This window comes from Geosmithia morbida, assembly GCF_012550715.1.
Source record: "Geosmithia morbida isolate 1262 chromosome Unknown scaffold_7, whole genome shotgun sequence".
NCBI lineage: Eukaryota > Fungi > Ascomycota > Sordariomycetes > Hypocreales > Bionectriaceae > Geosmithia > Geosmithia morbida.
Window position 1 is genome coordinate 507,672 of NW_023336194.1, and position 25,699 is coordinate 533,370.

Here is a 25,699-nt window from a genome sequence, read left to right on the forward strand (position 1 = left end):
GAATTGACGGAGGAGGAGGGGGGGAGGGGAAAGAAGAGAGAGAGGAGGAGAGACTTTTGGAAGGTTTCGAAGTCGGAGCGAGATACGGCGAGAATGTCTCATGGGATCCGTATACGGTACGACTTTTGGGTGAATTTGGTACCTGGTGGAGAGAAGGCCTAGCGACCACGGACAGCAAAGGTGGGGGGGGGGGGCTTGTTGGACGGCTCTCTCTCTCTCTCTCTCTTTTTTTTTTTTTTTTTTTTTTTTGGTTCCCTCCAACGACTGATTTTCAGGGCCTCTTTAGTGGGTTCTAGGTGGGGTGTACCTCCTACAGGGCAGAGAATATTATAGTCCGGTGGTGATTCGTTACAGGGAGTCGTCCACTAATTACGATCAGTAAAACAAATGCCAGCAGTGGACCTACCAGGCTACAGGCGACAGCTTATCTGGGGTCGAGCCTCAGGGACATCGGGCTATGTCCGTGCGAGTGCTACCGCAGGCTTTTAAATGGAGCGCTGTGGGACGCAAGAACGCTTGTCCACAATTGAGAGCCAAGCGAATTGTAATACATTCTGGCGATGCGGCTGGTTGTGGCCAGAAGCTGCCCAGGAAGCTGGGAAGTCCCCTCTGCTACAGCCTATTCATACTTGCTGCAGTGGTACGCCACCGTAGCTCGACCTAGAATTGCCGATGGCGCTAGAATCGATGCATCCCAAGGACGAATATATCACAAAGTTGCAGGAGAATTACCCGCCGGTGGTAGCCTTAGCCTCTACCTCTGCTATACAGGCTGGTAACACGGCAACCTGCCGTACGTTCCTGCCTCTTGGACTTGGGACAATGTGTACGGAGTAGGGTGTGTACGTAATCCAGCCCTCCGCATGCCCGTTCAGACATCAACATCGTCAGCTGGCAGACATGCAGGTACGAGTATCCATACGGGGACATCTCAGGTCTCCAATTCATCGGGTGTTACGGACTCGGATACACGAATGCACATCAATCTGGGGATCACACCCGTTCTGGGTCGTAAGGTGGCGCATCCGATCCCGTTGGTGAGCAGCCGACCGTGGGGCATTATCGGCAGTACTAAAAACGAGAGTCCTATACGGCAGGTGCAGACAGGTGCAAAAAAGCACTTACTAGTAACATCAGTACTGCCACCCTTAGGGCCTCTTCGGACTGATGGATTGTCTGTTATGGGCCATGAAAACCAAGAAGGCATACGTCATCGTCTTAGAAGAACAAGTCTGGATAAATCCCTAGGGCCCTTGCGTCGCGGCCATGTGCATCGGTTGTCCACACGGTGGAGGCGTCGACGACTGAGGAACCTCTGCTCGGTCCAAGTTTTATCGGTAGCTTTGCGACACGTTGCCACGGTCCACACATTATTGGCTGCCTCCAACAAAAGTCGACAACGTCACAGTCGAGCGGATATTGTGAGTCGAGAGGAATTCACGTGTTGTGTGGGATGGCAGAAGGCGAAGGAGGGGTCATCTAGAAATACAGATGCGAACAGTTGAGCGGGAGAAGACATTCCTCGGATAGCCGTAAAGACTGGATCTGCACGTGGGATGAACATTGCGAGAATATAATAGCATCATGAGAGCAGAGTTGTAATTGTTCGAAGGATAAAAGTCAGTAAAAGACTCGAGGACAGTACGAGTACATGTACATGTGTAATAATCTGTAGGGTTTGGCGTGACGCGACGCGGGCCGACTCCAGGGTTACTCGTAAGTACATGTACCTCTTCCCCTCCCCCACCACGAAAAAAGGAAGTCGATAGGAAGGGCTCACCACACACCAGAAGTCTGGTAATCGAGCGTTATCAGACGCCTCTCTGCCACTTCCAACCGAACAACGTATTAATACCGCGTCTCACCCTCTGCACCAGACAAACGCTCGTCAACTTCTACGATAGATTGATTCGGATCCCTCTGACTCTCACGCCAAACCTATCTTCCTCCCACACCGAGTAACCCGTCGTACGTCATCCCTGTTGCGACAGACCGGCTAGCCTGCCACAATACCCCCGATACGGCGATAAGTCATCTTAACTCCCCGAATCACCCGTCGTCGCCGCCCCTTATACGAGCTCAACAGCAACCACGCCCCTTGAATCTGCCCTCCTCTGCGCATCAGACCTCTGCTTTTCCAGGCGGCTTTCACGACGCTTCGAACCGCACCTTTAAACAAGCCGTGGTCCATTGAGAATCCACAGCGAGGTGCTCACTTCAAGCGTCTGGAATAAGCCCCCATCCCATCGCCACTCTGTCTATCCCACATGAGTCACTTGCTGTGGAAATACTACTGGGATCAAGATGTCGACAGGTTTCGGCATCTCCTGGCCTCCCCGACCGCTGGTCAGAGCACCCAATACCCTCCCATAGGCGGTGTTGGTGGCAGCAACAGCTACCTGGCCAGGAGTCCTGGAGCCGTCGCCCCGGGTACCTCCCCGAGGTCGACCACCAAGTCTCGCCGACCATCTGGCTTCACGTCAGCCAAGCCGGGAGGGGGAGGAGGAGCAGCTGGCACCTTGGGGAAGGCTGAGGTCAACAGCCGAGACCACGCCGGCCTGACCATACTCCTGCGCACTGCCTCGTCAACCGGACCCCACGCCCGCGACTTCGCCCAGGCCCTCATCGACCACCCAGCCATCGACCTGTACGCCCAGGATGCCGAGAGCGGCTGGAACGCCCTCCACCGAGCCCTGTATGCCGGGAATGTCTCTATTGCACGCATGCTGCTGCACAAGGAGCGCGAGAACCTTGTCAGCCACCACACTGCCGCCAGCACCAGGGTCGGCCGTCTCATCAAGACCAAGGACAACGAGGGCAACAGCCCCTTCGATCTTTACAACTCCACAATTGCCACGAGGTCTCTCGACCGGCACCAGGCGTCGGCCAAGTCGGACTCAGATGGGTCCGAGAGTGGTGATAGCACTGGGGATCTGGCTGAACAGTAAGTTTTGCTGCGGTGAGCCGGACTTGGATGGAGGAGAAAGCTGACACTCCTGTGTGAACTTCTGCAGGGCACCTGCGAATCGTCACGACTTGCTACAGGTCCCCGTGCAGGGAGATGAGCTCTACGTCTTTGGAAGCAACAAGAACCTCTCCTTGGGTGTTGGGGATGGCGACGATCGCCAGTTCCCCGAACGTATCCAGCTTAGGCGCCCGGACAGCCTGATACGCAAGCTCTATGAGGACCACTGCGCAGATAACGGCCTTGACCCCCCCGAACCGGATATGGACCTGGATAGTATGCCGACACTCGTGCGCAACGCGCCCATCGTCATCAAGGACGTCGTCATGTCCAAGCTCCACTCGGCCATCCTCACCACAGACCCCGCGTCTAACCTGTACGTCAGCGGTGTCGGCCGCGGCGGCAGGCTGGGCCTAGGCAACGAGAACACTCAGTTCCGCTACGTCCCCGTGCAGGGTCCCCTCGCCGACAAGAGGATCCAGCAGGTGGCCCTGGGCCAGAACCACACCCTGGCCATCGCTGGCAACGGCGAGCTGTGGACCTGGGGGCTCAACACCGACTCCCAGCTCGGTTACGTCCTGCCGCCGCCCACCCGACCTGATGAGGAGCCCATGTGCGTCACGCCACGACAGGTGTTTGGGTCCATGAAGAAGGATGTCGTTCTGGGAATCGCTGCGTCGTCGGTGCATTCGGTCGCGCACACAGGGTCGTCGCTGTACTGCTGGGGCCGCAACAATGGGCAGCTGGCCCTGATGGACTCGGACTCGAGATCGCTCGACGTGCAGCAGACTCCACGCAAGGTGGCCGCGTCTCTGCTGTCGGCACCCATCGAGATGGTGTCCGCGGCCGACAGGGCTACGTCGTGCCTGCTGTCCAACCACACCGTCTGGGTGTTTACCAACTACGGCTACAATCTGGTCAAGTTCCCCATCCCTGACGTCTTTGCCAACTACAGCATGGCGGCTGCCTCCTACTCGAACCGCTACGAGCCTGATCGTAAGAAGATTGGCTACATCACCTCAGGCGGCAGCACTATCGCCGCCGTCACCGCCCGCGGTGACCTCTTCACCATGCACATCAATCAACAACAAAAGGACGATGCTGGAGGCCAACAGTCCAACGCCATGTCATCGACGACCAACCCTGTCAAGATCAAGGGGGCTCTGACCCAACCGCAGTGCATCTGGGACTCGCGCAAGGACGCAGTCGTTTCGGTCAACGTCGGTGAGCACGGCTCCGTCATAATCTGCACCGAGTCGGGCGCCGCATGGAAGAGGGTCAAGCGCTCCAAGGGAAAGAACACCGGCTTCTCTGCCGATGTCAAGCAGAAGGACTTTAAGTTTGAGCGCGTCCCCTACATCACCAACTGCGTTGCCACACGTAGCTCTACTTTCGGAGCTTTCGCCGCCGTCAGGGCAGACAGCAAGGTCATGTCCCAGCAGATCAAGCTCCGGGACCGCACCATCTGGGAAGACATGGCATCCCTCCTCTGCCTCAAAGACTTTCGGGGAACGCCACCTGTGTTCGAGGGTGCCAAGGTTGGGGATGAGGAAAGGGACAGCAAGCAGAGGGATTCGTGGGAAACTGCCGTCTCCCGGGAACGCCAGGGATCTGTTGCATACGAGGTGCTCCGGTCTGCCGACGTCGAAGCCGACTTGCTCCAGTTGCTGCGGGCGATCTCCTTCCGCTACCGGGACGCTGACGTGCACCTGCGGACCTCGTCTGCCCCCGATCTCAGGATACCCGTGCACAGCTTCCTGCTGGCGGGGCGCAGCTCTGCCCTGCGCAGCGCTTTCGTCGAGTTTCGGGAGCACGGTGCCCTCGCCGACCCAGAGCACATGGCTATCGAGCCGGGCGGCGACAACGGCAAGACGACAGTCACTCTTGCCAATGCCGATATCCTCACCGTACTCAACATCGTCGTCTTCGTGTATCAGGATTACATGATCCCTGTGTGGAAGTACACGCGCGAAGCGCTGCCAGGAAAGGCACATCGGTTCCGCCAGGTACGAATAGAGCTGATGCGATGGGCCACTCGGCTGGGCCTTCCGAAGCTGGAGGCGGCTGCCAGGCTGCAAATCGGCCAAGTAGAGCGGTCTATGGACAAGGACCTCCAGCAGGCCAGCAAAGACCCAGCCTACCTGGACGGTGGGGACGTGGTTATCGAGCTGGACGGCAACGAGGTCACGGCGCACTGCCAGCTTCTCTGCCAGAGGTGCCCCTTCTTCCAAGGTATATTCCAGGGTCGCTCGGACGGGCAGTGGCTCGCCGAGCGGCGCAGCGGGCTAGACCGCGGCGAGCGTGTCCGCGTTGATCTGGGCCACATCAGGCCCGAAACCTTTGACTACGTCATCTTGTTCCTGTACGGAGACGTCGGGCCCGAGGTATTCGATGATGTGGTGTCCTCGGACGGACTCGACGACTTCGCCGAGCTTGTCCTCGACGTCATGTTTGCGGCCAACGAGCTGATGCTCGACCGGCTGTCGCAGATCTGTCAGCTGGTTATCGGCCGCTTCGTCACGACGCGTAATATTTCCAACATGCTCAACGAGATCAGTGCCTGCCACGTTACCGACTTCAAGGACACGGGGCTCGAGTACATCTGCCTGCAGCTCGAGACCATGCTCGAGAACCACTGCCTCGAGGACCTTGACGAGGACCTCCTGCACGAGCTCGACGGCGTGGTGCGCGACAACCAGCTCGCCCGGCTCCCCATCGCGCGCAGCGGCAGGGCGGACCTTATCCTGCGCCAAAAGTACCCCGATCTGCCCGCCGATGTCGACGAGGAGCACCGCGTTAGGGTCAGGGAGCTTGCGTACAAGGCGTCCCAGAGGGAGGATGACAGGAAGCTCTCGTCGTCCTACAGAGCTCGCGTGGGGAGCCTGGATGATTGGATGGCCGCGTCGCCCACAGCCGACAAGTCCCGTCGCAAGTCCAAGGCCGGCTACAACGGCAACAATGGATCATTCAGCCCTATGTTACGACCGAAGAACTCAACGGCAGATTTAGTCTTCGCCATGGACGACGACCCTTCGCCGCTCGCCGGTAGCGCCCCGGCTTCTCCGGAGCTCTCGGCTGCGGTGGACAGCCTGAACCTCGACTGGGAGACAACCACACCTCTACCCAAATCGTGGCTGCAGCAGGCCAGCAAGTCTGATGGCCGTGCACCGCGGTCACCGGACAGCCTGGGCGGAGAAGGGTCGCCCCTTGCCAACAACGCCAATGACGACAACAGAACCGACAAGCCGCAAGGATGGCTCGGCGGCAGCGGCAACCCGTGGGCCTCGGCTGCACCCCTGCAGATGTCCAAGCTCGATCTGAGGAACATCATGTCAGAGACGAGCTCCAAGTCTAATCTCAGCGCTAGACTGGCGGGAGCGGCAAAGAACGCGGCTGCCGCGTCATCGTCATCCAGCGTCGGCGGCGCTGGCAAGCAGGCCTCTCTGCTATCTCAGGCGAGGATGTCACAGAAGGAGAGGAAGAGGCAGAGGCAGCTGCAGGCCGAGGCCGAGGCAGCCGAGCAGGAGAAGAAGACGCAGGCCGTCCCCTGGGAAAAGGTACCCGGCGAAGGAAGGCGGGGTAACTCGGGTGCCTGGGCCGCCTCGTCGTCGGCCTCGGCAGCACCCAAGGTATCCCTCCAGCAGGCCATGGCGTCTGACTCGGCAGCCGCAGCGGCGGCGGCAGCCCAGAAGAGCAAGAAGCCCCTCGTTGCTCCGGTGTCCCCCTCTTCCAGGGTCCGCGCAGCCTCCCCGGATACCAGGTTCCCGGGCCAGGGCCGTGTCAACAGCGGCGGCAGCAGCAGCCCGGCTTCTGGCCCCACCACCAAGTCCGCCGCCGCCGCCACCGCCGCCGCCGCCACCCCCATCACGCCTCACTCCAAGTCGTACATTACGCGCACTGACAGGATGAATGAGATGGACACGATCGGGGCCAGCATGGCCGACATCATCGGGCATCAGAAGCGAGAACAGCAGCTCGCGCGCGAGGCCGTGGCCAAGCGTTCCCTGCAAGAGATTCAGCAGGAGCAGGAGTTTCAGCAGTGGTGGGATCAGGAGAGCAGGAGAGCTCAGGAGGAAGAGGAGGCTCGACGAAACAACAATAACAACAACAACAACAACAACAATCACCATAATACTCATAATGCGAAGACTTGGAAGAGGCCCAGGAAGCTTCAGCAGCAGCGGAAGCCTCAGCAGCAGAAGGATGGGAGTGCCGACGGCAGCAGCAGCAGCAAGCCGTCGCAGAGGGGGAGACGAGGTGGCGGCGGCGGCGGTGGCGAACGGGCCGATGATGATTCTGCACCGTCAACACCTAGGGGGAGGGGGAGGGGGTCATATAGAGGCAAGGGAACAAGGGGCGAAGGTCAGAGCAGCAAGGCTTGAAGGGTGGTGACGGTTGTTTCTGGCTTCTGACATGTATATACACTGTACTAGATACCTGACGTTTCAGGGGGGGGGGGTTTCTTCCATCTCGAAATGAGAACTGGAATCGTGTTACTGTTCAATGACAGAATCTTTGTATGGAATGGTGAGATTGTCGTTGTCAGGACCCTACATGTACGTATCACTACCCAGGTACCTGCGAGTCAGGAAAGGGGGAGACAGAGAGGCGCCGGTCATCAAGGTGTGATGGAACACGGGATGCACGTCAGCTTGGTTTGGATGGCGAGATGGAGTATCTATACATGGCGTGTGACTTCCCTTCCTTCTTTTCACGAGTCGTACCAATAGTAGGTAGTGAAGGCAGTGAGGATTCGACCGTATCGGGTGAAGAAATAGAGAGAGAGAGAGAGAAGAGAAACAGGGAATCCTCACTCCGTCTATCGATCCGATCTGGTGTAGAGGGGGTGAGCAGGGAGAAGGTGGAAGGTGGAAAAAAAAAAAGGCAGCAATATCGGCTATGACGAAGCAGCCATTATCATCGACATTGTGGGGTACAGACGGTGGTTACAACCACAGCACGGCGCATACCAATACGGTGTGTAGGATGGAGGCAGCCATGAGGGTAGTACGACGGAACAGGGGGGCGGAGGGGACAGGGGCTGGTTACTAACTTACCAACGTCACCTAGTGGTCAGAACAAGATATCGTACGGAGTAGACGTACGCGTAAGGAGCTATACAGATATCGTAATATTGTAATAAGCCGTACATCACTAACAGATCACCATCATAAGAACGGTACCATGTACGGAGTAGCAGGGAGGGAACATCATACCACACGGCGCACTGCAAGCGCACACTCGTACGGTACAGAGCACTCCGTACGGTACGGTATGGTCCAAGGAGGATGATATGGATCCCGAAGATGGAGATGCAGGGGGATGGAGCCAGCCAACGGGGCCCAAGGACAGAGATACAGCGGGGGAAGCCACTGGAAAGGAAGAGGTCGAGGGTCTGAGGGGCCACTACGAAGTACGGTGACCCCCTCTTATCTCTCGTCCCCCCCCCCCACTTTGGTGATCGCCGGGCAGGCTGGAGGTGCTGGGGATGATGGGATGGGTCGACACCCAGGCGGGTCCAGGCGCTGTAGGTACAGATGCAGGTCTGCACTGGGTACAGATTACCGTCCCAAGGAGTATCATTACAGTATCACAATCTACAGAGCACTGCCCGTCCGTAGTGCTGCCGGTAGTATCGGTAGCGGGCCTACCCATACGAGGAACCGTAGCAATAGCCTACCTGTAGGTACGAGTACATATTACCTACAGGTCCGTGACCGCCTGACGCATCGCCGCTCCACTTGCCAAGTCATAGTCACGGTCACGGCAGTAAGCGAGCAGATGATGTTGACCTTGTGTCTTCTGTGCTGGTTGCCTGGATGGTTGATAAGAAGGGAAGGAGAGGGAAAAAGAAAGGAAGGAAAAAGAAAGTGTCAGGGAGTCACAATCACCATAGTCAATCACTCAACCTTTTCTTCTTCTTTCCCTCGCGCTTTCTGTGCGTACGTACCCTACGTAGGATCGACTTTCTCTCTCCTCTGGTAACCAGATCGAACCCCGATGACACACTCCCACCGCTGACTGTTTTGGCCGATATCGTCATCGCCGATAGAGAGCCTTTCTCCTTCTACCTCTCTCTCACTCTCACTCTCTCACTCTCTCTCTCTCTCGCTCACTCACGTGCTCGCTCGCTTCCTGGTACAGAATCTAAAGTCTTCCCTCGCTATCACCGGCTTCGATCATACTGCAAGTCAAGCCCGGATTCATCTTGTCTTATAGCAGGACACACGGTATTACGTGTTTGTGCGTGCGTGTGTGTGGGCGGCGTATACGTGGACGTGCGTTACCTGTCTGCTATTATTCAGACAGAGAGGGCACGCACACACTGTCTTGTCTGCCTGCACCTTGCCGATTCGAGCCACCGACTCTCAAAGCAGCAGCCAGCAGCAGCAGCAGCAAACCCAACGGCAGAAGCAGCCTCCAGGTCCGCCTCCTCCTCCTACCTGTACTCCTCCTCCACGCCGACGAATCGTCGAGAGTCCTGCCCGTCTGTCCCTGCGGCCTGCATCACGCTTTCATCGACCTTGCGTCCATTGGTGCCTCATTCAAAGGGTCACATCACCACACAGACCGCATCCCCCCCCCCCCCCCCAATTCCACGCCTCCTCCCCTCCCCCCCTCCTTCTCGCTCTCTTTTTTTTTTTTTCTTCTCTCCCCGGCCGCCGTTTCTCTCTCTCTCTCTCTCCCTCCCATCATCATCGTCATCGTCAGACCCGCCAACCACCGCTTCGGCCTGCATTCCCACACATCCGCACCACCAGATAAAGACCACAACGATGGAAGAGCATATTCGGTAGTCGCACCGACACCACCACCGCCGATCCCTCCCCTCCCCCTCCCAGAGGCCTTGATCGATTGCTCTTTTCCTTCGAGTGTCGGCATTCGACATTCGACATTCGACATCGACATCGACATCGACATCGACGCCGACACTGACCCTTCTCCCCACCTCTCGCTCTCTATTACATCATCGTCAGATCCGTCCGCCGTTTCCCGACCATATGCATCAACAGCCACGCGGGCCACCTCGGGTCTCATCCCCAGCCCGCACGACTCGCCCCAGCCATGATCAAGCGAGGTCTCGCGCCGGATCCAACGTCTCGTCGGCTAGAGGTTCTGTCGGCTCGCCCGCCACCGGTAGCCAGCATGGCCAACCCCCGGTCGAGTCCGTGAAGAAGCTCGACCAGATCGTTCAGGTATGCGTGCCGGAAACTCTCACGTGAGAGACCACCTACCCAATGCTGACCCTTGTCTCCTCCAGAACTTCTTCAACAAGGCTGCCGTCTTGATCATCGATTCACGAATGCGGACCAAGCCTACACGCTCCACAAACGGCTCCAAGAAGCCCAATAAATGGGTATGAATGGCTTCGGCAACAGAACTTGTCCCCCCCCCCCCCYCCCCCCCGGGGCATCGGACGCCGAGACTAACACTTCCTTCCCTCTCCGCCAGTTTCAACTCGACACACTGGAACTCGACGATTTCCGCGATGAGCTGAGGACATGGAGGACGAGCGGCAGCATAGAGAACCAGCCTCCGCCGCTGATAATCGAGGTCTACCTAGACACCTCACGGCTCAAGGACAGCCAGAGCCTGACGATTGTCGACGACGACGGCAAGCGCTGGGACGTCATGGAGCAGCTGGGCTCTCTGGGCTCCTACACCGACGTCGGCTCTTCTTCTACCTCGCAAAAGAACACCGAGGTCATCATCGAGCGATGGCGCGTCGACCTCCAGCCCAAGCGCGACCCGCCCTCCGACGACTTCGGTCCCATCCTCCCTACCATCTACAAAAAGGCAATCGTCTTCTTCCGCTCCTTCTTCACAACCACCCGCGTTCTGCCCGCCTGGAAGTTTGCCAGCCAGGATGCCGCTAGGAATCCTCATCCGGCCCTGACCCCTCGCTGCCGGATACGCACCTCGCTCCCCCCGCTCCACGGCCCTGACCCGCTCAGGCAATCCATCGACGGACGAGACGCCGTCACAGACTACGTCTTTGGTGATCTCGACATACCCGTCGGCCGACTCAGCACGTCGGTCACTTATAGGAACGACTGCTCCTTCCACATCGACGACTCCGAGTCCCTCCTCAGCTCCCGTTTCATGGGTGTCGACGAGGACTTCTTCAAGCCTTCGCTACCCCAACGCGCCCGCACCGACCAGCAGACCCGAGGAGGGCAGGTGGCCGAGGTCGTTTCCCTCAGGGAAAACCGTCCTCCTCAGGCAAACGTGGCCGAGGCGCACCAGACATATGGGAGCCTGTCGACGTTTCACGGCAACGTCCCCATGGGTACCAGTCCCATGACAGCCCTGAGATCCGTCAGGCCCCCAGGTTCGGACACGAGCTCGCCCCCGACGCCCATTACGAATCACGGCGACTCGGTGCCGTCCGGTCCTCTCCCCCCGGCGCGAGCTTACTCGTCGCGACCCGGCACCGGAGTCGGCGACGGACTCCTGTCCAGGCGACCCTCGATCTCGTTCCAGCCCTTCAAAGCCGGATCGTTGTCGGGCTCGCCCGTCCCGCGGCAGCCGGAGCCCGAGTCCCCGGCGTCTCCGCACTCGTCGTCTTACAGGGCGAGCGGTCCACCATCCCTGCAGCAGCCCCGCGCCCGGACCTCGCTGACGGCTGGGATGCCGGCATCCCTGCGCGGCGGACCCCCCGCTCAGCCGGCGGATGCCCCGAGCTCGCCCCGCCCCAGCACCGCCGCCACCAGCCGCTACAGCAGCAGCTTCACGCACAGGAGGGGCCGCCTCTCCATCGGGGGCGCGATCAGGGCTGGCGACGACGAACAGGGCGGCAGCAGCGGGAGGCAGAGCCTCTCGTCGTCGGTGGCGCAACCCGGCTCCGGTCTCCTGGCCGAGCCGGGCACGAGCTCGGGCTCCTTCCAGGCAGAGGAAGATAACATCTCGGAATTCCTCAAGGCCCTCGACAGCAAGAAGACGCTCAAGAGCTTCGACAGGTCGGAGCGCGGCGAGTCGGCCACCAACAAGACGGTGGCTCAGCTGTCCAAGTTTCACATGATGAAGGACTCGAACAATGCCCTGACCGAGTCCATGACGTCGTCGGTGCAGATGCACCGGTCGTCGAGCACATCGAGCCGCCAGCTGACGAGCGTCCCCGGCATGGTGGCGCCGGCCTCGGTATCGGCATCTTCGTCGCCCAGTAAGCCGCACTCGCCCCACACGCCCCACACGCCCGCCATCCCGTCGAGGCTGAGCGAGCATTCGACCGCGGACCAGCCGACCGGCCACACGAGGACGTCGTCGCGACGCTTCCGGCCGCCGGCGGAGTCGACGGTGCCCGAGCTGAGCCCGGAGAACACGGTGACGCAGGACGGCACCACGGCCATCGACATACCCCTATCGCCCAGGCTGGCCGGCGCGTATCAGCGGCGGTCGAACTCGGTCCAGCAGGGCCGGACAACCCTCGAAGATGACTACCTCCCCTTCGCGCCCGACCGCAGCGCCAGCCTGGGCACAGACGACAGGGAACCGCCGACCATGAGCGGCCTCCTCGGCCAGCAGCTGGCCCGAAGCGGAGCGGCGGCGCAGGCTGCCGAGGAGGAGGATGATGATGATGAGGAGGAGGAGGGGAACGCGCAGGCAAGTCTCCGGCCGGCCGCCGAGATCCAGCCCACAGGAACGACGGACACGATGCAGCAGCACGGCTCGTCTGGGGGCAACCCGTCAGACGGGTTCCTGTCCGGCGTTCCATCCAGCTCACCGTTTGGACGCCGTCGCTACACCGGCATGAACACCGGAAGCGGTACCTCTGGGGCGGGAGGACGGCGACAGACGCCGCCGCAATCGGCGCGGGGAAGCTTCACGGGGTCCATCGGCCGGCTCGCGCGGGAGGATAACGATTCTCTGAGCGGAGAGCCGCTAATGTTTGACCTCTCGGAGATGGATGCCCAGGGGAGGCGAAGCCTCGAAGAAGGACGCCAGGCCGGTAACGCGGATCGAGGCGGTGGTTACGACAGTCGCGGCGGGGGAGCATCATCATCGAGGAGAGGATGGTAGAAGAAGTGGAAAGGGCGAAAAAATGCATGAGGCGATGTTGGGAGTCAAGACATTGTCATGAAAAGCGTGGCATTCCTCTATCTATCACCACCCACGGTGGTTATCGTAGCCTCTTCTCTTCTTTCTCTCTTTTCTTTTTTTTTTCTTTTCTGTTTTGCGTCAATGCCCTCTTCTTTTCCATGGGTGGCTATGGAACTTCTTCTTCATCAACATGTGTATATTGGGTCTGGGGCGAGCAACATGAGCAAAGAAATCTCCTGTCTCTTTTTTTTTTCTTCTCTTTCTTTCTTTCCCTTCTCTCTAATTTTGGTTGGCGTTTTGTTTGGCACGGAGAGAAAAGAAGATGGGGAGATATCCCCGGTATAACTACATTTGAGAGCATTACAATGTGGTCTTTTTTTCTTTTTTTTTTCTTCTGTTTTCTTGGTGTAAGGATGATTGCGGGTAAAATGAAGATGCGTATGTATCATGGATATGATGCCTGAACTCGATAGTTAATAGTAGCTGTTTCCCCCCCCTTTTTTTCTATTATTATCTCGTGCTACTGCTACTTGTATACGAGAAAAAAAGCAGGACATGAAATAATAACATGGTAAGGGATGATTGAAGAGACCGGTCAAGGATATTCTGATCAGCTTCGCATGATAAATTGCCAGCTGTAGGGTGATGAGGAGGAGGAGGAGGAGGAGATACGCAAGAGAGTGTGGCGCAACTACGTAATGTATGGCTTAGTGCGGGGCTGAGTCGCCGAGGCTGAAGCTGTGCTGCCTATTTCCAGTGCTTTCCAGTGCTGAAGTTGCCTTGCCGCCTGGGCTGTTGTAGGTGTAGGCTAGGCACTCTAGGTACAAGGTACAGACCCGAGACCGTGCAGTAAGTAGCCTGTAGCCTGTAGGGGTACAGTAGGTAAGGTAGGCTACCCCCAGCGGCCCCCCCCCCAAACTGAAAAAAGGCGGGCGCAAGTCCAGAACTGCTGATGACAAGTTGGTCCGATGACGAAGTGGAGAGCCACACATCACAGAGACAAGAGAGAGGGAGAAAGAGAAGAGAGAGGAGACAAGACCAAGTTCAGCATAGCATTTTACCGTCATTGTCATCGTGCTCCCCCCCCTCCCCCCCCTCCCTCCAAGGCCAGCGATAAGCCTCGCCAATTCATCTGATTCATTCTTCCAACTCACAACATACTCTCTCTCTCTCTCTCTCTCTCTGACATACAAGCGCAAATATCCCTGGCAAAGAAATCGTGTGGATTTCTCTCTCTTTCTATTCCTCGTCTAACCACACCCCCCCTCCCTTCTCTTCCGTTTACTCTTCTACTCGGCTCGACGGACGAAAGAAAGTAGACGCTATGTTTCGTGCGGCAGCTACGGGGCCTTATGATGAGGCTGTCGGTATGTTCTACGCGGTGTGCGGAGACGGGAAAACGGGTGTGAGAAGAAGAAGGAGGAGGACGAGGAGAGGAAGAAGAACGAGCGTGCGAGGAGAGGAGAGAAGAAGAACGAACGTGCGAGGAGATAAAGCTAACGGGGACGGTGTTCACAGCCAAAGCGACAGACGAAAATCTTACATCCGAAGACTGGGCGGCCATCATCGAAGTTTGCGACAAGGTGACGAGCGACGACAATGGCCCCAAGGAGGTTGTCCAGAGCCTCATACGACGACTTGCCCACCGGAATGCCAATGTTCAGCTGTACACTTTGGAGGTGAGGTCCATCCCCAAGCATTGTCACGATGACGCCAGGTCTTGGCCCATGACGAGAGGGGAAGGAGGACGGATATGCGACATGTACTGACCGAGAGGGGAAAAAAACCACAGGTCGCCCACGCCCTCTGCCAGAACTGCGGCAAGCCTGTCCACCGCGAAGTCTCCAGCCGCGCCTTCACCGACGCCCTCCTCCGCCTCGCCAACGACCGCAACACGCACTTCCAGGTCAAGGCCAAGATCCTTGAGAAGATGCAGGACTGGAGCGACATGTTCAGCAAGGACCCGGACTTGGGAATAATGTACGACGCCTACTTCCGCCTCAAGCAGACGAACCCGACCCTGCAACCTCCCAGCGCGCCGACAAAGCAGGGGCTCACCCAGGCCGACCGGCAGAAGGAGGAGGATGAGCTGCAGATGGCCCTGCAGCTCAGCCTGCAGGAGGAGGAGAGGAACAAACCCCCGGCAGCAGCAGGAGCCGCCGCCTCCACCTCTGGCACTGCCGCGGCGGGGCCGAGTAGCGGACCCCAGAAGCAACACCCGCAGCGGCAGCAGCAGCAGCAGCAGCAGAAGCAACAGATTGCGTCTCAGCAGAGCGCGTCCCCGGCCCCTGCCCCCTCTGCGGGGACCACGGCCGCAACGGTCAGCCGAGTTCGCGCCCTGTACGACTTCGTCCCCTCCGAACCCGGGGAGCTGGAGTTCAAGAGGGGCGACGTCATCGCCGTCCTGGAGAGCGTGTACAAGGACTGGTGGAGGGGTTCGCTCAAGGGGAAGACGGGTATCTTCCCCCTCAACTACGTCGAGAAGTTGACGGACCCGACGCCCGAAGAGCTCCAGCGCGAGGCGCAGATGGAGGCCGAGGTGTTCGCCGAGATCAAGAATGTCGAGAAGCTGCTTACGCTGCTCAGCGCATCGAACACGGCACCGCGAGAGGAGGATAACGAGGAGATTTCGGTGGGTCTCTGCTTTCCATGCGCGCATTAGAGATGGGAGACCCCTCCCCCCTTTCTCCCCTCTCTCTCCGTGTGTGTGGCAGTAACTGACATGGGGCTCGCAGAAATTATATCACCAGACCTTGGCTATTCGGCCGAAACTCATCAAGCTTATCGAAAAGTATTCGCAGAGGAAGGGTGAGTGAGGTCCACGAGAAGAGCTTGTGAAAGCAAGAGGGAGATGTGAAGAGGGATTGAAGGCTAAAAACTTGGCAGACGACTTTACACAGCTCAACGAAAAGTTCATCAAGGCCCGCCGAGACTACGAAGCCCTCCTCGAGTCATCCATGTCGCACCCTTCCAACAACGCCAGCTACGCCGGGCCCTACGGCATCCGCCCGGCCGGAGCTCCCCCCCCGACTCAGGGCTACTCCCAAGGATACCCGGTTGGTCCCGGGTACGCCGGTGTCCCGCCGGCCGCGCAGGACTCCTCCCAGCAGCGATACTATACCCCTGGGCCTCAGGGTCACCAGGGAGGCGGTAAGCCAACTCCCTCCCCTCCTCCCCCCCCCCTGATCCTTATCATGCCGACTAACACGGCGCACTGCAAGACCGTCTGTACGCGGCGTCGCCGCCGCCCAACTTTGCTCCACAGGGTACCCCCGCCCCGGCACCATTCTATGTCGCCGGAGCCGAAGTCCCGTCGCACCACGCCCAGCAGCAGCAGCAGCAGCAGCAATACCCCCCCAGAGAGGAGCAACAACAACCTCCCGCCTCGTCCCCCTCCCCCCCTCTGCAGCCGCAGCAGCCGCAGCAACCGCAGCAGAAGCAGCAGCAGTACGTCCCGTACTCTCAGCCGGCGCCCAGCTCCCCCCCGCTGCAGCAGCAACAAGCCTTCTCGGGCGGTGCGGGCCGCATAGCTTCCACGGCACCCCCCCAATACGCCGGCGCTCAGGAACTCGCCACGTCGGTGTACGACTCGCCCATCGCGCCGCACCACGGCCTGCAGTCCCCCCCTACGTGGCAGGCAACGGCGCCCGTGTACTCCCAGCAGCTTCAGGACCAGCACATCCAGCCGTATGGTGGCGCCGCCGCCGCCGCCGCCGCCGCCCCCTCCGCCTCGGTCGACCAGGTCTCCTCCCCCCCACCCATGCCGACCGGACAGCCTCCGCAGCCTCCGCAGGCTCTGCAGCCTCCGCAGCCTCCACAGCCTCTGCAGCCGCCGCAGGACGGAATGGTGCCCTTGCCTCTCCGACCGGGCGGTCTCTCCCAGCAGCAGGAGCCTAGTGCGCCGTCGCCGAATGATTATTATAGGAGCGGTGTTTATTGAGGTGGACTTTTTGTTTTGTTTTGTTTTGTTTTGGGTTAAAACATGGTAATACAAGCAGCTTTTTCTTTCTTTCCTGAATTGGGTTGTTTTGCATGAGTCGTTGCAAGTAAATTGTATCAACATGACATGGTAGTAATAGCATGTAGACTATTACTATCAAGACGTATATGTAGTCGACACATACTCGACAAGTAAATCCTAGTGAAGTCAAGTAGAGTCAAGTAGAGTCAAGCAAAGCCAAGCAGAGACCAGTACATTCAAGTAAAACCAACCAACACGTAGAGATGATTGAAAAACACAATCCAAGGTTAAAAGTAGTAGACTACGAGAAACAAAAGTAAATCCCATCGTGAATCATATATCGTCATATTACCACATTCAGTTTTCCTTCCTCATGGAAAAAAGAATGAAAAAAAAAATAATCAAGAAAATCACCACCTCCGACCAAACACCTCGCTTTCCTGCCTCTGAATACCATGATTCTTCCTCACAAGACCGCTACCACTCCTAGATGTATTGCTGCTGCCGCCGCTACCACCAGGACGGGACGTCGTCTGATCTACGGCATGATGCGGGACGGGATCTGGAACGGGAACGGGATCGGGGCCGCCCACATGCGCAGCACCCGGTTTGAAGAGGTCGATGATCTCGTTGATGCCGAGCTTGAAGGCACCCTTGCGCATGCCACCCTCTATCGCCTGCTCTGCCAGCTCCCTTTTCTTGTCTTGGAGGGCCAGGATGCGCTCCTCGATCGAGTTGGACACCGTCAGCCGGTAGATTACCACGTCTACTGTCTGAGTTAGACGGTGGACTCTATCGATGGCCTGTTCTTCGACGAACTGGTTTAGGGAGTTAGTATCTGATGTCATGTGTGCGTGCGTGTATGTGTGTGTGCATAAAAGACATACCGGATTCCAAAATGGTTCTAGAATGACAACCCTCGTGGCCGCAGTGAGATTGAGACCCAGACTGCCGCACTTGAGACTGCAGAGGAGGATGCGAGTCTGAGCGTCCTTGCGCAGGCTGCGCAGGCTCTCCTCCCTCTCGTCGTTGCGCATGCTGCCGTCGTACCGGGTGAAGCCGAGTCCCTCGTCCTCCAGGAACGGCTCCACCAGGTCCAGCATCGACGTGAACTGCGAGAAGACGATGAACTTGTGCTCTGCCGCCTCGCCGCGGAGGATCCTGAGGAGCTCGCGGATCTTGGCCGACGCGTGCATCTTCGAGTTGGCGCCCACCGAGCTTCCGCTGTCACTGCTCTCATCTGCGTCGTCGCTCTCATCGTCTTCCTCCTCGTCCTCCTCGTCCTCCTCGTCCTCGTCCCCTTGCTCATCAGATGAGTCTACTACCCTTCCGGCAGACTTCTTCTTCTTGTCAGGTACCTTCTTGGGGGATGACCTGTCGTCCTCTAGCGTCTGAGACGCCATCTGCTTGGTGATGGCGGAGATCGACAGGAGCGAATCGTCGTCGTCGTCGTCGTCGTCATTGGTCTCGTCATCGACGACAAACCCGCTCAGATCACGGCTCTGCTCATCCCCTTCCTCCTCGTCAGAGTCCTCGTCCGAGTCTTCGTGCCTGAGCCACTGACCACCACCTTCGGCATCCTCATCCGACTGACCGCCAGCCTTGCCGAGGTCCGATCCATCCCTCTGGTCCTCGGGCACAATCCAGCTTCCCTCGTCATCATCCTCGTCGTCGCTGTCGACGACCACGGCATTGCGATTGCGACGACGACGAGGCTGAGCCTGAGGCTTCGCAGTTCCTGCTGGCATCTTCCTGGACTCCTTCTTCTTCTTCTTCGTCGTCGTCGTCGTCTTGGTCTTCTTCTCCTTCTTCTTCTTGTCCTTGTCTGAACCTTTCCCGTCAAAATAGGCCAGGTCATTAGAGCAGTCCGTGCACATGTCCCTGGCGAGACGGACATCTTCACCGGCCAGCTTGCTACCGCAGATGGAGCAGCTCTTGGCGACGGCGGCGAGGCCCATGCCGGAAAACATGTCGACCATGGAGTCGACATCGGCGGCGACCGTCTCTTTGTCCTGTAGCTTTGGGCCGCCACCGCCGAGACCGGTAGACATGGCATCCTTGTCCAGCTTCCCGGCAACGAGCTTGGGGTGGTCGCACGCCTGCCTCATGCGGAGCAGCAGGGTCAGGGCGCCGGCGTAGTTGACCTTGCCGCCCATCATGGCCTCGATGCTTCTGTCGGCGCGGGCCTCGAGCCTGGTGTAGAACTTGCGCTCGGCGGGCGTGAGCTCGGTGGAGACGAGGACGACTTTGCGCTGGGTGACCTTGAAGCCGCTGGTGGTCATCGACTTGGTCTTGCCACCGGCATCGGCATCGGTATCGGCATCGGCATCGGCATCGGCGGCGGCGTCACCCTTCCCCTTGTCGCCGGATGCCGTAGGTTTACCGCCGGGGATCAGGGCTCCCTCCTCCCTGAGTATGTCCTTTGTGCGGCGCTTCATGAAGCAGCGCAGGACCGAGTGGAGGCGGCGGATGGCGATGTGACCCTTTCCGTTCTTGAGCGGCAGGTCGATCTGCTGCTTCCACTCGCGCAGGTCGTCGTAGGGGCGGATGCGGAGGAACTTGATGAGCGACTGCAGCTCGTCGAGGTTGTTCTGCATCGGCGTCCCCGACAGGCACCAGCGATACTCGGATCGGAGGGCACAGCAGGCCTTCGTGGCCTTTGCGTTGCGGTTCTTGATGGTGTGGGCCTCATCCAGGACGACGCGCCACCAGTTGACGCCGAAGCAGCCGACCTTGACGTCTTCCGACGACGCCCCGAACTCGGACACCAGGATCTGGTACGTCGTCACCACCACGTCGTACCGCGCCAGGTCCTCGCCGTCCTTCGTGCGGCCGGGCCCGTGGTGCACGCACACCTTGAGCCGGTGGGCCTTGGCCACCTTGTCGTCCATCTCGGCCTCCCACTGACGGATCAGGGCCAGCGGCGCCACCACCAGGGTGGTCTTGTCCACCCCCTCGTAGTGCTTCTTCCACCGGCTGCCGCCCTTCCCGTCACCCGTGTCCCTGGCGTCCCTGGCGTCCCTGGCGGGCTTCTGGTTCGTCAAGATGAGCGAGATGGTCTGCAGCGTCTTTCCCAGTCCCATGTCATCGGCGAGGATACCGCCCTTGGGCACCTTCCCCCTCTTGACGGGGCCGAGCTCTCGTCCGCGCATCCACTCCACACCCTCGACCTGGTGCGGAAGCAGTCTGACCTCCAGTCCCCTGATGAAACCGCTCTTTGGGTCCTCGGACGCATGCTCTGTCCCGCCCCCACCTCCCTCCTTCCGTGCTTCCTCCTCCCCCCCCCCCCCCCCCTCCCCCTCCTCGTCATCGTCATCGTCGTCCATGTTCCCTTCGAGGAGATTCTTCAAGTCCTCATTCGCCTTGTTGGGATCCGTATAGAACACCTCGTCGGCACCTCCGAAGCCACCAAACCCCCCCCCACCACCGCCCCCGCCTCCGGAGCTGCCGCTGTTGGAGCTGAACACGGGCAGCGGTGGCGCCTTGCGGTTCCTGTAGGATGGTGGTGCGGGGGGCGGTCTGACCCTGTTGGCGTTCATGAGGTGGTGTTCCGGTCGTGACGACCTCTGGTTGAAGACGTTGGCCTTTTGCTTGAGGGAAGACATCATCCTCCCGTGGTTGGGTTGCTGACGTGCCGAAGAGGAGGAGGCCGTATCGTTGTCGTCGCCGTCACCGTTCTGCGATGCCAGACCCTGTCTCGCGATGGGCTTCAGGGCGGCGAGATTCCTCATAGCGCTGATGATGTCGTCTTCGTCATCGCTCGAGCGGCGTTGCAGTGCTGCGGCTGGCCGCGGGGGTGCTCGTTCGTTGACCATGACGTCTACTTCTCGGAGGGCCCTTGCGCGCTGGTCGTGGTGGCGGTGGTGGTCGGTTCGAGATGTACGTCAAGGAGACCTGTGTGCAGGTGCACCTGTACGGGAAGCGTTTCCCAAGGCTTCTTCTGCCAACGTCCGTTGTGTCTTTTGAGGAGTAGCGGCTGCAGGTGGTGGAGTCGGGCTTCTGTTTCGACGTGAGCGTGTTGTTGTGTGGCTCGAGAGCGAATGCCGCTCCAGGCTTTTTTGTTTCCTCGCTTCAGTGTCGTGGGGGATCATGGGGATGGGGATCCTCTCTTTCCTTCTGCTTTCTCTTATTTGATTCCCCCCCCCCTCCCCGAATCGAGAACGCGTGGATGAAATAGAGTTGACTTGGTTTTTTATCTATTTATTGTTTATCTATTTATTGTTTATTTGGTCTCTCTTGGTTTCTTTCTTTCTTTTATTTTTTTTAAATTTTTTTTTTGGCAATTATAATTTTATGGTCTGTACACAGAGTACTTGGGCTCTGGAGGGGTCAGGAGGGGTCCCTGAAAGCCCTATACATGTAGGCTATCACGATGGTATTGCCACAGCAACTGGGAACCTTTTTTTTTTTTTTTTTTTTCGGCAGCAGAGAACCCCCCACTGACAATGGGGGGGCGGGGGGGGGGGAGTGGTGGCACATCTCTCATTATCGATAAGCCGGGGACGTCACTGGGGCGTAGTAATACTGGCTATTACAGGTTAGTGCTGGCTATCATGTAATCTGTATAGTTTGGTGTGAAAGAGAATGATGGAATAGCATTCAGAGCCATGATATATATCAGATCCACCATCTGATACTCAATACTTCTTCTCAGCACCTACCCCCCGGGATTCAACACCCACGAGGCGAGGGTGAACAGTCTCATGATACTGACAGGGTCACCTCCGAGAAACTTTGATATGGCAAGATATGGCAGAGATGGATGAGATGGATGAGATGGATGAGATAGATATCTAGCTGTGATCATAACAACCTAGATTATATAAGAGATATGAGATGGAACTATGGGGGAGGGGAAAGGCCAAGAAAAAAAACAGGCAAGGGATTTAAATTGCCATGATGACGCCAGACCGTTTGTGCGCATTTTACCATGAAAACCGAAAAGGCAACAACAAAAAAAAAGGAGCAAAAAAAGAGGTGCTTTGAGGAAAGGAGTCTAGACCGAAGGACCAGCCTTGATGACTTCTTCCGTAGCCTCGCTCTCGTACTTGGCAAAGTTTTCGCGGAACAGCTTGCCCAGCTTGACGACCTCGTTGTTGAAGCTGTCCGCGCCGGCGGTCCAGGCCTTCTTCGGGTTGAGCAGCTCGTCGGGGACGTTGGGGCAGGTCTTGGGGACGTCTAGGTTGAAGACGTCGTAGGTCTCGAACTCGGCCTTGGCCAGCTCGCCCGAGTGGATGGCGTCGAGGATGGCGCGCGTGTACTTGAGCGGGCAGCGCTTGCCGCCCTGGGAGAAGCCGGCGCCGACCCACCCGGTGTTGAGCAGCCAGGCGTTGGCCTTGTGCTGCTCGATCTTCTCGGCCAGCATCTTGGCGTAGCGCATGGGGTGCAGGGCCAGGAACGGCTGGGCGAAGCAGCTGGAGAAGGTGGCCTGGGGCTCGTCCACGCCGTCCTCGGTGCCGGCCATCTTGGAGGTGTAGCCGGAGATGAAGTGGAACATGGTCTGGGCGCGGTTGAGCTTGGAGATGGGCGGGAGCACGCCGCGGGCGTCGCAGGTGAGCAGGATGATGTTGGACGGGTGGTTCTCGGACAGGCAGGGGATCTTGGCGTTGGGTATGTACTCGATGGGGTAGGCGCAGCGCGTGTTCTCCGTCAGCGTGGCGTTGTCGTAGTCGACCTCGCGCGTGTCCGGGTCGAAGACGACGTTCTCCAGCACGGAGCCGTAGCGGATGGCGTTGAAGATGTCGGGCTCCTTCTCGGCCGACAGGCCGATGGTCTTGGCGTAGCAGCCGCCCTCGATGTTGAAGACGCCGCGGTCGCTCCAGCAGTGCTCGTCGTCGCCGATGAGGGCGCGGTTGGGGTCGGCCGACAGCGTCGTCTTGCCCGTGCCGGACAGGCCGAAGAAGACGCTGACGTCGCCGTCCTTGCCCTCGTTGGCCGACGAGTGCAGCGTCAGGACGTTGTGCTTGACGGGCATCTCGTAGAAGAGGACGGTGAAGATGCCCTTCTTCATCTCGCCGGCGTACTCGGTGCCCAGGATGACCATCTCCTTGGCCGAGAAGTTGAGGGCCACCGACGTGGCCGACGTCATGCCCTCGGTGAAGCGGTTGGCCGGGAAGGAACCGGCGTTGTAGATGGTGTAGTCGGGCTGGAAGCCCTCGAGCTCCTCGGCCGAGGGGCGCATGAGCATGTTCCTCATGAACAGGGCATGGTAGGCACGGGCGCAGATGACGCGCACGCGGATGCGGTACTTCTCATCCCAGCCGGCGAATCCATCTACTACGTAGATGCGGTCACGCGTGTTGAGGTAGTCGACGGCACGCTCACGGTTAATCTTCCAGACCTATACGGGGAGGGGCAAAAAAAAAAAGTCATAATGTCAGTCTCTTGGCATACCACGAGTCGGGGGGGGGATAAAGTCTGTGGAGAGGCGGCTTCGCTCGTGGGTGGGTGTGGGGTGATTGCGTTGTGGGTGTGGGTGCGGGTGTGTGTGTATGTGTCAGTGAGGGGGGGATCTGCGCTTGCAGAGAGGGAGGGGTCCGGGTCTACCCCCCCCCCCAGTCTTTTGGGCCGAGGGCAAGTGTGCAGAGTGTTCGGGAGAAGTCGCGGCCAAGGTGAGTGATTGCGGGGAAGTGTGACGCCAAAATAAAAAGACGCCCGTCCAGATGACATGGATGCTTTGCAATTGCTCGCCTTTTGCTTGGCCTCTCGGTCAAGTTCCAGGCACGCGACAGCGTTATGCATCACGACCCCTGTCCGCCGAAAAAAGAAAAAAAAAAAAAGAAAAAAGGAAGAAAAAGCTCGATTGGCAAGGAGGGAAGGGAAGCGATGGCATTCACTCTCTTCTCTCTCTTCCCTCAATTCTCGCGTCTCGCAAATAGGAAGAAAGAGAGGGAAGAGAGGGAAGAGAAAGGAGTCATGAGGAGGAGGAAAAGAAGAGAAAGACAACAGCCGAGTCAGGATTGACAGTGGCAAGCACATACCTCGGGCGACATGGGCTTATTCACGGGTCCCCACCTATAGCGCGTCAGCATCCACAAAGTTTCCCCTAGTGAATGAACAAGGGACTCGAACTCGGAAGTCGAGGAGTGAGAAGAGAGGAGAGAGAGAGAGGAGCACATACCAGACATCATTCTCTGACGAAGGCTCCTTGACGATGCGCTTGTCGAGGGGAGAGCGACCGGTCTTGGTGCCGGAGTAGGCAGTCAGGGCACCGCTCGACGTGATGGCCGTACCGGTCTCGTAGACGAGGGCATCCTCGTACAGGACAGCGACGGGAGGGTTGGCGATCTTTACGCATCATGTCAGTCAGAGGGGAGAGGGGAAGGAGGGTTGAGCGAAGCTGCCAGGCGGGGGGAGCTCACGATGGCGACACGGTCGTAGTCGATGTGTGCGGTCTCATGAAGAGTTTCCTCGAGGTCGGTGTGAGGGATGTGAGGCCTGTAGGGAGGGAGAGGAGGGGGTTGAGCGTCAGCCAGTCCTCTCGACCTTTTCACCTTCCGACCACGACCACATCATCCCCTGGCAAGAGGGAAGGAGAAGAAGACGAGGAGGAAGCAACTTACTGGACACCACCAGGGTGCAGAGCAGTCTTGTTGACGGTCCGGTTGAGCACTTGATGCTGTCTGTCAGTCGAGGGAAGGAAGGGGGGGAGGGAGAGGCAGAGGCCAGGTTGAAAAGGAGTCGAGAGGCTCGGGGACAACTCACTCTTGAGATCGTTTAGAAGCTGTCAAAAATTCTAGCAGTTGGATTCTTTGACGGTTGGATCAGGATGAAGAAGAGGAAGCAGTCCTGAAGACGAGAGGGGGGGGGGGTCGTTGATGGTTCTTATAAAGTTTTCGGAATAGCCAACCCCCCCCCCCCCCCCCCCCAAGTTGCTCTGGGGACTCGTGTGTGTGCGTGCTAGAACCACGATGACTGCCAATGTACCCGTATACCCCCGTACATCTCAATTGTGTTACCTATCATCGTCAGCCTCCCCAAGGCTGCTCTTGCTCTGGCTTCGGGAAGGGAAGGGAAGGGGAAAAAGGGGGGGGGGGGGGGTGTGTGTATGCATGTTTCGGGCTCAGCAGTCTCGAAAAGTCTCCACAGATTGCGTAGCAGAAGAGGCAGCGGAAGCAGCAGCAGAACAGGCTCTCAACGGGCGCGACCTCGAAGACTTGTCGGATCTGAACAAGGCTCCTGGTTGGGTGGCGATCTGTTAACTACTAGGGGGGGGGGGGCCGAATGAGGTGCAAGTTTCCAAGGGTACAGATTGACGAGGATATGTCGGAAGAGGATGGACAGAGGACAGACAGACCGAGAACGCCACACGCACACACACATACGCATACACATACACGCACACACACACACACACACATACCTCCCCTCGCGGAGCACAGCAGAAAAGAGAAGAGCAAGACAGCTTTACCGCTATGGGAGACTTGGCACGTTCGTAAATCGGTACACTATCTTGCGTATCCGCAGAGGAAAGGATCCACTATCAATGTGGGACGGTGGCTCAAGTCTTGATAGTTCTTTTACGTATCTGATGGGTTTCGGGCAGAGTCCGTTTTGAAGAAGTCGACATGAGGAAGAGGTTCAGATGACGGCGAGGATCTCTCTATCTCTCTCCCTCTCCCTCTCCTCTCTCTCTACTCTCCCTCCCTCCCTCTCCTCTCCTCCTCTCCCTCTCTCCGTGAATAATCTCCAAGCTTCTATACCAAAATTTGCAGCTCTCTACAACAAAGGGG

General features: G+C 58.4%; 5 protein-coding genes across 5 annotated transcripts in view; 3 read left to right on the forward strand and 2 right to left on the reverse strand.

Annotated features, from left to right (window-relative positions):
• Positions 1-2,267: 2,267 nt before the first annotated feature.
• GMORB2_7001 (BTB protein) lies at positions 2,268-7,347 on the forward strand (the record flags this gene model as incomplete). The annotated part of the gene is made up of 2 exons (XM_035468966.1): positions 2,268-2,944; positions 3,015-7,347. 2 exons carry the CDS (start codon positions 2,268-2,270, stop codon positions 7,345-7,347), a joined length of 5,010 nt encoding a protein of 1,669 aa, XP_035321346.1.
• Positions 7,348-9,942: 2,595 nt separating this feature from the next.
• GMORB2_7002 (autophagy-related protein 13) lies at positions 9,943-12,985 on the forward strand (the record flags this gene model as incomplete). Its single annotated transcript, XM_035468967.1, has 3 exons — positions 9,943-10,161; positions 10,227-10,322; positions 10,418-12,985. Coding segments are annotated over 3 exons (2,883 nt in total), but the record flags the coding sequence as incomplete, so codon positions are not given.
• A 1,345-nt stretch (positions 12,986-14,330) lies between these two features.
• Positions 14,331-16,946, forward strand: GMORB2_7003 (signal transducing adaptor molecule; the record flags this gene model as incomplete). Its single annotated transcript, XM_035468968.1, has 6 exons — positions 14,331-14,373; positions 14,525-14,685; positions 14,724-15,638; positions 15,742-15,814; positions 15,893-16,156; positions 16,228-16,946. 6 exons carry the CDS (start codon positions 14,331-14,333, stop codon positions 16,944-16,946), a joined length of 2,175 nt encoding a protein of 724 aa, XP_035321348.1.
• A 431-nt stretch (positions 16,947-17,377) lies between these two features.
• GMORB2_7004 (Superfamily II DNA or RNA helicase, SNF2 family) lies at positions 17,378-20,782 on the reverse strand (the record flags this gene model as incomplete). Its single annotated transcript, XM_035468969.1, has 2 exons — positions 17,378-17,785; positions 17,855-20,782. 2 exons carry the CDS (start codon positions 20,780-20,782, stop codon positions 17,378-17,380), a joined length of 3,336 nt encoding a protein of 1,111 aa, XP_035321349.1.
• A 1,181-nt stretch (positions 20,783-21,963) lies between these two features.
• Positions 21,964-25,699, reverse strand: part of GMORB2_7005 (phosphoenolpyruvate carboxykinase (ATP)) — a gene marked incomplete at both ends in the record, with an annotated part of 4,207 nt that continues 471 nt past the window's right edge. Inside the window, 5 exons of the mRNA XM_035468970.1 lie at positions 21,964-23,307; positions 23,948-23,981; positions 24,088-24,254; positions 24,329-24,404; positions 24,530-24,585. Of these exons, the coding sequence (XP_035321350.1) occupies positions 21,964-23,307; positions 23,948-23,981; positions 24,088-24,254; positions 24,329-24,404; positions 24,530-24,585 (1,677 nt within the window). The remainder of the gene's footprint in view (positions 23,308-23,947; positions 23,982-24,087; positions 24,255-24,328; positions 24,405-24,529; positions 24,586-25,699) is intronic.